We start from the raw sequence: 11,189 nt of genomic DNA, 5'->3' as shown, positions 1-11,189 counted from the left end.
TTTTCATATTCGTGTTTCATGTTAATTGCTTTAAGTATGCCACTTACGAGCCAGGGGTTGTTTAATCTTTTGGCAGTTACTTGCTTAGTGAGGAGAGGACATTGTGTATTGAACAGGCTTAGAGTTTTGGAGTCCATATGTGGTCCAGGGTTGTATCAGATGTTTGAGTAATTCGAGTGGGTTTGGTGATTGTGGGGATTAGGATACAGAAGTTCATGCTATTTAGGAAGTATGCGACTTGGGGTTATAATAGGTTATAATAGACAGGAACAAGTAAAAGAATGATCACAGTAATTAGACAAGAAGGATACAGATGTCAAGTAAAAAGTATAGATTCAGTAGACATTGACAAGAATAATATTCTGTATTGAGATAGACTAGATTAAGATTCTTTATATAATTATGGAATTAATACAGGACCAAAACTTGCTCGAAGTGGAATCACCGTTTCGGGCTATCGAGCGGCAACATGGAAAAGTGTATACTCTTTTCACTGTGCTGACCTTAATTTTCGATGTACATATTTCATTTTTGCACCAATGGATTAGCAATAGAATGTTCTAGAAGAACATATGTATAATATGTTACCAGACCGTGATTTAAACGACTACCAATAAAGAAACTACGTGGATCACTAGCCGTGAGCTCCAAACAGCGACGAGATGTTTCCATTCTTTTCAGAGTTGTCAACTCCACACTTATCCTACAGTGTTAAATTTTGTATCTTTGAGATTGCAATAAAATTATCTACACGGACATATGCATATAAATGTAGAATCATGATCGCGGCCCACCCGCAAGAGTGTGGGAAGTGGGCGAAGTGTTACCTGTTACCGCACATAGGCGATTTACAATAGTTTTACCACGAAGATACAAGACAATGCCGTTCTCCTAAATAGGCTATGTGGCTGTTAGAAAAAACGTAAATTTTATGCCAAACATGTTCATACTATCCCCAAGTCGATCGGATAAGAATTGAATTTTATAGAAATATTTGTTCGTCGGACATAAAAATATGTCTCCTGGACATTTTCAAGATAACCCCGGCGGACACGATCTTGTGTCCGCCGGGGAGTAAAGTATTAAATTAATGAAGACAAACAAAAATTACAAGGTTACTCTTAATTAATTAATACTGAAGAATCTTAAAATAATCTAATCGAATGATAGATAACTATAATTAGATTAATTATGATTCTATGATTAATATGAATTTAATAAAAATATGAAGTCAATTAATTCTAATAAATGACTAATCTTAGTCAAATGTTATTTCATGTTGTCGTATTTCGGATCTTTACGTCTGGGCTGTGATGGCATCGTTCTTCTTTGACGTTACAATATTGAGTGTTGAATGAAATAGAATTATCAGTAGAAAGCACCAAGCTTGGAATGGATCAGGATAAGGATTTTTTATATTTTTTTTAAATCCCATCCAAGCTTATGATGGGATTTATTATTTTGGTAACCAATCCGTGAATTGTTGGCGTTCATGACGGGAGAATCCGGGTTGGTGGAGTGCCAGCTGCTGCCTCCGGTGTTTACGTTGCGCAGCTGATCGGGGTCCTCGTCCTTGTGTGTGTGTCTGCCCAATAACTTCCTTTGTGCAATACAATTTGTGCTCTCGGTTTAGTGGCCGTGCAACAGGTATGGGCCTACCGGGCAGGGCTTAGCTTTGGGGTGTAGGGAAATGGTGTGAGGTTGTATTGAGGTCAGTAGCAACATTATGGAAAGTTATTTTGCAATCCTGTTGATAGTGATTATTTCTATGTAATTAATGGTATCGCTGTTGAGGTAATTTTTGTTGCTTGGATAATGGCTTTGAAAACAAACTGTTTATTGGCTGGAACTTTGTTTTAATGGTAGTTTTAAGTTGGCAGAAATGAATATAGTCTATATTAAGGTTATGCTAGAAAAGTATGAAATACATTGCTTCTTAGTGGTGTTAAATTAAGGACTTTCATTATGCACTTTTCATATTGTACATATATACATATCATATTTCAGGACATTTCATATTGTAATTAAGGACAGATTTCTTACCATGTTTTATACCAGTGTTTAGTGAGTGATTTACATATCTGAAAATGTAATCAATGTCAAATATCACCAATATTGGTTGATTATACAGATGTTAAAGTCATAATTCTTGAATTAACTGTTTTATCTGCAAGTGTGTTATTTTTATTTATACTATTGTTTTTCTGTTTACCCTTAAACTGCTCGTGTCACCCTCAAGAGATACATAGATGGTGCTCCTGACACCCTTGGTCGAAAAAGTTACAGCCCCGCTCCTGTGCCAGGTAAGTCCACAACGGGCTCACCATAGCCCGTGCTACTTGAAACTTTTTGTTCCAAGTAGCGAATCTTAAACAACAACAACAACACCCATGGTGGGGGGATTTAATGTGCCTCGTAATACTAAAAATTCCTAAAGATTCTTTGTGGACATCATTCAACACTGGAGAACTCTGGCAGTCTTTTGCCATATTGGGATAAAATCCTGAAAGCCTTAGCTGCCTTCCTGGACATTATTACACAAATTGGTACCATGTCAGGTGTATCATATTCCATTTACTGATACCTGTGATAGGTTTGTGATAATGAAAAATTTATTAAAAATAGTTTGTTAAAATTTGTTTTCAACATTTTTTCACCTCATTGTGGCTAAACTAAAATTATTAGAATTTGCTCAAGACATCAAAAATTGACATTTTATAATATTTAATGGATTTCTTTTTTATGAGCACATGGAAATTGACCTTAAATTGGGTGCTTAGTTTGAGGATTGAGAGAGAGAGATGATGGTGACCAGTCTGTGCTCTGATAAACTTAATCAAACCATATTAGATCCAACTTCACCTAATCTCTTTATTGGGTATGAACCTCAAACACATAACAAAGATGTGCAGTTTACCATTCAACATTAAGTTTAGGCTTACAGGTTCTGGAAGATGAGAGGAAATGTCAGCACTGTGGAGAAATGCCCGACAGACCACTGGAACATTATCTAACACAGTGCAGTTACAAATCCATTAAGATTTCAACTTAGATTCAACAGAGCAGAAGTTATTAAACACATATGGCAAAAACTTACTGAAGCGACCATACGAGTCATAAATACTCATACTCCGCCCAAGTAATACAGAAACAAGCAACACTTAGTGGGCCAGCCAGAGGCTTAGGGCTCGTGCAGGAATATCCCTGCAAAAAAAAAAAAAAAAAAAAAAGTGTTCCCTGCCACTCTCTTTTTCCCACAATTTGTTAAATGATATTTAATCTCGTAAAAGCATCACAATATGGTTTTATCATAAATTAATCCTGCCTAAAGAATTTGCTCATGTTTCTGGAAATGGCAACCAACTAATCAGACATAGTACTTCTTATAAATGAATTATACAGGGACCTCTGTAAAGTTTTTTATAAAGTAATACAAGCAGGACTGACAAACTATCAATAAAAACACTTTTTATTTTTTTGTTTAATCCGGACTCGGTTTCCCTTATTCTCTGTTCCAGGGCTTGGGTCTCCCAGGTCGTCCGTTTGTTTTTGCTCATCACAGAAAACCAGTGTTAAATTTAATGAAATGTTATTATCTGGGGGAGCCCTGGAGGCTCCCCGGCACCCTCCCTCCGGTCAACGTTTTTTTGCTCTCTTTTTGATGCTCAGAACTGAATGTTGTAGCAGCTGGCCCGGAAGGGGGGGTGGGGGGGTGGCTTCACAGATGATCGTTAATGGCAAAGTTAGTGAAGTTTAATTGTTTGGTTGTTTTAGTTTGGGAGTTATGCCTCCCTGTTTGGTTTTAGGTAGCAACTTTTTACCATGTGGGGTTTGTTTTGTTAAGCTTATCTTTCTGGGTGCCAAACCTCGGTCAGTGGCAGACATGAAATTCTTCCAAACAGATGGGGGTTTCCATAGGTCATTGCTTCTCGTGCCTCTCTGAGGGGGGCCAGGTTTTGGCTCATGGTCCTCAGTAGGCAAGAACTCCATCGACTGATGCCACGGTCTAATATATACATATCAGCCTGGTAAGCTCCGGGGAGCCTAGATCTAGGGCTTACCCAGAAAATGGCGTTTCATTACATTCGATGACATTCGCTGTTTTTTTATTACATGTACAGTATTTCAAAACTGATTCACTGCAATACAATTGAACCTATGCATACTTAATGTTACAAATACAGTATTCTTCTCTTTATTGCCAGATATATGATAAGACTGAGATATGGAGAGCAGCAGCGACTTCTTTTTGATGGGAGCCAACATCTAGTAGTGTCATTATGGGGCATTCGATGCTGTTCATAATATTGGCAGGTAAGGCATTTCTTTGCTAATATGCATTGTTGTAATGTTTTTTTGAAAAAGATGGCAACTAATTGGTATACAGCACATGTTAATATGTAATTCATGAATGTTATAATTAGTCCGAGCTTCCTTTTCAAGGGGCAGCCTAGGAGTCAGAAGTTTGTTTACAAGCCTATACCTCACATTTAGTTTCCTGCAGCCAAGCTGTCATTGTCATAGAGGCAAAGTGTTCGCATTTCTTTTATGAGGAGGAATTTGAGGCCTTGGTTTTAGCTACTTGCAATAACTCCAGGCCTTCCTCTGCAGTCTCCAATGATTTAGTTAGCAGTCTTCTGTTGCATAAAAGTACTGTATTGCTCATTTTACCTCCCAGCCACCACCATTGGAAAATGACCCCAGGACCCATTGTGAAGTTCACTTGAGCAGCATTTCTCACTCATTTCTCTGTTGTCCTTCCCTTGTTTGCGAGGGATTGTATATTCCTTGGGGGTATTCAGAAGCCTCTGTGGTTCAACAACACTCATTTATGCCAAATAACGTAAAACAAGCATTTAATGTAATGAAATGCCTCTTTCTGGTAGAGCTCAGGTGGTTCCCTGAAGCCACCTGAGAGTAATGTTCCATTCAAATGTTCAATGTTTCATTTTCACATTCTATTCAAAACTCCCGCGGCTACATGGGGTTCACATCGGCTTCCTCAGGGCTCTTGTAAAAAGATGCCATCTTTAAAAAAAATCATGGTCTACATTGCCGGGTGTGAGAGCCTCAGTAGTGAGTGTGCAACCAAGGCTGGCGCTCGAGCCAGCCTTGGTTGGGCACAGCCATGAGCGCACAGCTCTGCTGTTCAGCGTGTGACCACAGCATCGCCTAATAATGTCTAAATACATATATAACCTGTATATATAACCTGTATACCTGTATAGCCATGATAGTATTATAGAAGAGCCTGAGTGTGATAATAACTGGGTACAATGTTCAAATATCAGTGATTCAATGCTGTTCACGATGTTCACAGCGCTAGCCACAGCACCACAGCATTATTTCGTTCATCTAGGAATCTTCAAATGACTTCTTAGGTTCCTTTTCAAAATAAACTTGTGGTCAATTATTCATTTAAAGACATTAGTGACCAGGATTGTGGTTATAATTAGCATTGTGTGTAGTATTGTGAAAGGAGGAATTTTGGTGAGGGAGGGAGAGAATTGAGGTAGCCTCACTGTGTGGCAGCCACTCTTGTTTTGCTCACCATACTAGCTTCGTGGTTCGCTATGGGGAACACACATGTACATGGGTATATACAGTGCATGTGTATATAGTGTAATAACAGCAACAGGAGTATGTTGAGTGGAGCTATGTTGGTGAGGGAGGTGACGTCGTAATCGTAGCGTCGTCTGCTGTGTGATTTCTCATGCAGTGTATGGTGGCCACTGTACTGTTTGGACACAATACCGGTTTACTTGCATAGTTCTGGTAAATAAAACATGTAGATAAGTATATATAACATGTATAAATAGTGTAATAAAAACAATAACAGTATGGTGGGAGGAGCAATGTTGGCGAGTAAGATGTTGGAGTGAGGAAGGGCCTGTCTGGCCCTCCCTTACGTGGCTCGCCTCACACGGCTCTGCCTCTTTCTGCAGGTCGGACCAGTCTAGTAAGTGGCTGGTTCGGACTTCTCCTCAGCTCATCGTGTCTGGTCTTTTTTTACGTGGGTGTATCACCATCTCTAGGGCGATCATGTGGCTTCATTGATGGTGTCCCACCTGCGAGCTTTGTCTCGGCGACCATATGAAGTTTCTTGGTGTTTCTTTTCACCATTTTCTTGCTCTTCGTAGGTTATCTTCTCTTTTGGATCGGGTTGTCTTGTCCTTTCTTGGTTTTCAGGACCATCATTGATGCTTCTTACTGTCGCCTTGTGTTGTGCGGCACTGGCAGAGCCGCTCCAGCTTGCATTCAGGGTGGACGTCCCATCCGTCCTGTTCCGTACGCTTTCTCATGCCTTGTTTCACCTCAGGCCTGCTCTTGCGCCATCTGAGCCGTCCTGGTCCTTGGTCAGGGTGCTCTCTCCTCGGTTTGTGGTGGCCCCTTCGGTTCAAGATTGTTTTTCCAAGGCCCTGTTTTTGTTGGCATTTGCCTCTTGGGGGGGGGGGGGGGAGGGTCACGGAGCTTCCTGCTCTCCATTTTAACTTGTTGCAAGTTGCTACAAGGTGAGTTTCTGGGAGAGCCCTCTGTGGTTCCCTGATGCTATTTCACTAAGTTGGTTTCCAACAACTAGGTCACATCAACTATGGAGTTCTGCTTGGCCTACTGGGGACCATGAATCAGAACCTGACCCCTTACAGAGGCACACAGATCAGGCAACAGTCCACCACATCACTGGGAAAGCATCCAGACAGCACATACAGTGTTTTATTTTTGTTATGAGAAAACAAATATCTTATTGATTTCCTGTTATATTAAATAAAGCTTTTGTTGTGTTTTTAGTTTAATTTTTTTTTATTGTTATCTCCCATGCAGAGCTATTGACATTATCAAGAGTAGAGGGCAATGTTCATGGAGTGCTTGTGAACAAGATTGCATGTCGAGGAAGAGCAGCCCACTTCAACACAACTGCAGGAACCATTACTTCTCCTCTTTACCCTGGAGCTTCCCCTATTCACATTTCGTGTTCGTGGATTCTCCACAATCCTTACCAAGACACTGTCATTCTGAGGTGAAACCTTGGATATTGTAATTTTGTAAAAGTATGACATACACTGATTATAGCAAGAAGCTTTGGAATGAGGAGAATGTATTATATAATAAATGCCAACAGGCACTAAGAAAAATAAATAATATATCATTAATGTTTTTATATAAAAGTATCATTAGGTGTAGATAAAAGCTTAATGGACCCTTTGCAGTTTTCATTATTCTTGTATTCTTAATGGTGTTATGCTGCATTTTAAATGTGAATTCATATATTTTCTTTTAATACTACTGTACTTCCACAGATGACCTTTTGTTTTATTTTCTCTCAGTATTTTATGCTAAGCACTCATATTTCCTCTGGGTCATTTTTCCTGATTTCAGCCTGCCAACTCATGACTTACCTCTTCTTGTTTCCTAGACCCCTTATTTTGGGCACTAGCCTAGTTACATATAGCCTTTTGTGTTTGTCAAGGTGGGTGGGGGTGTTAATGTATATACTCGCCTTCATTTGCTAGCTTCAGCTCTTGGGTCTCGCCTTGAAGTCTCTGATTGTCCATTGCAATTAATTCCAACCATCTTTCATCTTATCATGGCAACTCTTGAAATTATGTATGGAAACAGACTTTACTACCTTATCTTATGTGTTATTACACAAACTCAGTACTCTTACAGTGAAGAACTGCTTTTCTGGGAGAGCCCTCTGTGGTTTCCTGATGCTTTCTCACTGAATAGGTTTCCAACAACTAGGTCACATCAACCATGAATCAGAACCTGACCTCTTACAGAGGCACACAGAGCAGACAACACTCCACCACCTCACTGGGAAAGCATCTAGAAAGTAAGCAAACCAATGCAGGCCACTGCTGGCTTTAAAAGAACTGAAGCCTCAAAATTGCCTGACAAACTGCCCAAACAACGTAAACAAATGACCGAATCTTTTGAAACTAGCATAAGTGTGTTAGCACTAATCATCATTAAGATTGGACACCACAAGCATAGCTCTTATCCTGTAACTACACTTGGGTAATTACTAATCCCCACTTGTAGGGGTGGAGGGTGGAGCTCCAGGTTTACCTCGGCCCTCCAAGTCAGTTCTGTCGCTAGTGTGTATTACTAAGGTCATCCACTGTAGGACTCCTGGGTCATTAACCAGTCACACAGGTCCCATTGCTTCTAAGCTAAGTGCTTAGGCCATCCTTGGACTTTGTCCTGTGGGGTAAATTGCTTGGTATTGTTCTACATTTGAGTTAGCTTTACGAGTGTGTTTTCTATCCTGTTTGTATTGTGTGGACTTTGTGCATAGGATGCTTGGAGCTGAATGTGCTCAGGTCTAGCCTTCCCTGTGTGCTTGCTCCTTAGTGCTGCCCCTGCACTGACAGAGTTATCTTATCTTGTGTGTTCAGGGGTTTGTTCATTAGAGGTTGGGTCACAAGAGTGTGGGCTTGTAATTGCCTATAGATAGAATGAAGTTCACGTTCCAGTTTGCATCTTTATCTCTTTCTCCTTAGTGGTATGTTACATGCACATATTTCTAGTGCTGCTGTGCCTATTTTCTCAAGGCACTGGTTTAAGTTTGCATGATCTAGCACCAATAGAGGTGCTGTCTTTCCCAGCACATTTCTGTGAGGGCTTTGTTTATTTGTTCCCAGTTAATCCTTTTGTTATTTAAATTGAATTTGCTGAATTCTCTTCGTGTTGGATTTGAAGCTGGCTGCATAGGTTTGTTGCCCATGCATGTCTGAACTTCAAATAAGTTGTAATATGAGTCATATGTACTTATAATCATTGTCTTATCAGTTCATCATTGTTTGTAAAAACAAGATCCAACGTGTTTTCTCTCCTTGTTGCTTCTGCTATTTGCTGGTTTAAGGCAAATCTTTCACACATCTGCAAGAGGTCATCACTGTGTGACTGTTCACTTCTACTGCTTCCTGGGATTTTCTCTGGTATAACTGCAGTTTTGCCACACTTTCCATTTTTGGTGCTATAAGTCACTAAGCAAAATGATGTTTGGGGCAGTATTCTATTTATGTAAGTTGGTCTTTAAACTGCTGAGAATTTGCATATGGTGTTGATATGAATCTGGGATTGCTAGACTCCTGTGGAATCTAGAACCAGGTATCAACCAGGTGATTTATATTCAAGGACAATCACCACATTTAGAATTTCTATTTTGAGTATCAAAATATAAATTTTAAATTTGTTCACACCTCTGCCACAGAGGCCTGGTGTGTGGAACTAAGACTTGGTAGTACAAGTGCACAAGTTTAGAGAGCTACTCGAGGCTCATCAGGAAAGGGCACTTCATTAATCATCATTTGATTTCCCACATTAAATTTTATTGTCACACAACCTTTTAATGGTCCAGAAAACACCGAAGTGCTGTCTTTTCTTCATCTTCTAATGTATGGTTTGAACATTTATCCTCTTGTCATTCACTTCCCCTCACTCAGCTTGTCCACATCATGCCTGAGGAAAATGCAATTTCTTGAATTCTTGATTCGCTTTAGGACTTGTGCCTCATCTCTGAACATATTCACGTAATTCTGTATTCCCTTTGAAAGGTCGTTGACATAAACATAATTTGTTAGAACCCATTCCTAGTGGCATCCCACTAGATACGTCTAGTCTGATTAACAGGGAAAATATATAGTGAATAGATGTCTTTCTTTTGCTTTTTCCTATTATCTTTATTTCTTCTGGGCTGATGCTTTCCAATCAAGTGAAATGGGAAATGATAATGATAATGGTGGATTGTTTTTCTTGTATCATAGATTATCTGTTTGGGTCATTTAAATTTTTGGTCATTAGCAAAAGCATCTTGTAAAATATATAATCTTAAGATTTTTTCAGCTTCAGCAAGTTTGACTTGGAACAAGATAAAAAATGTGGTAAAAAGCCACAAGATTGTTGTACACATCAATGGATAATGATAAAAACAGATGGGAGCAAGGCAGGACAAGATGAAAGTCAAGCCATCACTGGGGAGGTTAAGGAACAAAGCAGCAGAGAGAAGAGGAGTGCAGCTTCCCCAAGTAATAGAAGAAGACATGCAGGTGAAAATATTCCAGATGAGAGAAGATTAGTTGATAAGACACATGATGGTCACAATACATCAATTTTAGTAGGCAGAAAATCAGCTAGTCATCTGTGGAATGTTGTTGCATCTTTTGTTAAAGAATCGAGTAATTATTCACTAAAAATGCAAGTGAAGAGAAGTAGTGAAATTAATGTGAGTATGGATGCCCACCGAACTCTGGATGAAGCAGAAACCACAGGCCACATGTGCGGGGACTTGGCTCCATATCCTATCTCAACGAAAGCTACGAGAGTCATCATCAAGTTCTTCTCTCGTACTAAAGTTGCTTCAAATCACCTGGGATTCACACTGCAGTATCAAATAAGTAAGTAGAATAATAAAAGAGCAAATATTTGTTGGTTCTTTTAAATCTATCCCTTGTGTTTCTATCTTTAGCCGTTCATTATTATCCCATTTCTTACAAACATAGGATGGAGAGATATGAAAAACTATACAATAAATTACTAAGCTATACAGAAATAGCAATACATTAAAATAGAAATAGATATGCTGTACTGGTATTATTAACCATTGTTAGTTTGTCCTTGCAACATAAGTAGAAAATAGTTTTCTGTTTTTTAATGGTAGTTTGATGTTTTGTGTTTTATCTCTCTTCTAGGTAATACTATAACTGTGTGTGGACCAGATGAATTTGCATGTAAAGATCCACACCTCTGTGTTCCTGATTCTTGGAGATGCAATGGCCAGCTTGAGTGTCCCGACTCTTCAGATGAAGCAAACTGTGAAGGTGAGTTTGAAGTCATTTTTACAGACAAGCATTTGAATGTGGGTTTTCTTTCTTACAATGATTCAGTAAAGTCCTAATGAAAATAAGGTTATGCACATATATGATCAAGGGGAAATATAATCGTATATTGTATATAAATCTTTTTACAATGGTGTACCTGTCGAAAATCATGTGAAAATGGTTATAGTGTGTATATGGCATCTGTTGATTTGGAGAAAGATATGATAAAATAGAGGGAGAGTATTGGCTAGTACAGTTGGCTAGGGTCTCAACTCCCAGCCGGGGATCCCAGGTTTGATTCCCAAGCAGGACAGAAATGATTGAACACGTTTCCTTTTGCCTAATGCTTCAGTTCACATAGCAGAA

The 11,189-nt window shown here is 39.2% G+C and overlaps 1 protein-coding gene across 3 annotated transcripts in view; it reads left to right on the top strand.

Annotated features, from left to right (window-relative positions):
• Positions 1 to 1,511: 1,511 nt before the first annotated feature.
• Positions 1,512 to 11,189, top strand: part of LOC123747390 (uncharacterized) — a 48,608-nt gene continuing 38,930 nt past the window's right edge. For 2 of the 3 annotated variants that reach the window (XM_069321842.1, XM_069321840.1), the window contains exons 1-5: positions 1,512 to 1,647; positions 4,206 to 4,314; positions 6,823 to 7,018; positions 9,850 to 10,400; positions 10,695 to 10,823. In XM_069321842.1, coding sequence (XP_069177943.1) covers positions 4,281 to 4,314; positions 6,823 to 7,018; positions 9,850 to 10,400; positions 10,695 to 10,823 — 910 coding nt within the window. In that variant the 5' untranslated portion in view covers positions 1,512 to 1,647; positions 4,206 to 4,280. Of the gene's footprint in view, positions 1,648 to 2,239; positions 2,304 to 4,205; positions 4,315 to 6,822; positions 7,019 to 9,849; positions 10,401 to 10,694; positions 10,824 to 11,189 lie in introns of all 3 variants that reach the window. The other variant, XM_069321841.1, reaches the window with a different exon arrangement.

The sequence above is a fragment of the Procambarus clarkii genome, chromosome 10 (genome assembly GCF_040958095.1).
Source record: "Procambarus clarkii isolate CNS0578487 chromosome 10, FALCON_Pclarkii_2.0, whole genome shotgun sequence".
NCBI lineage: Eukaryota > Metazoa > Arthropoda > Malacostraca > Decapoda > Cambaridae > Procambarus > Procambarus clarkii.
This window is presented reverse-complemented; position numbering and strand designations above follow the sequence as displayed.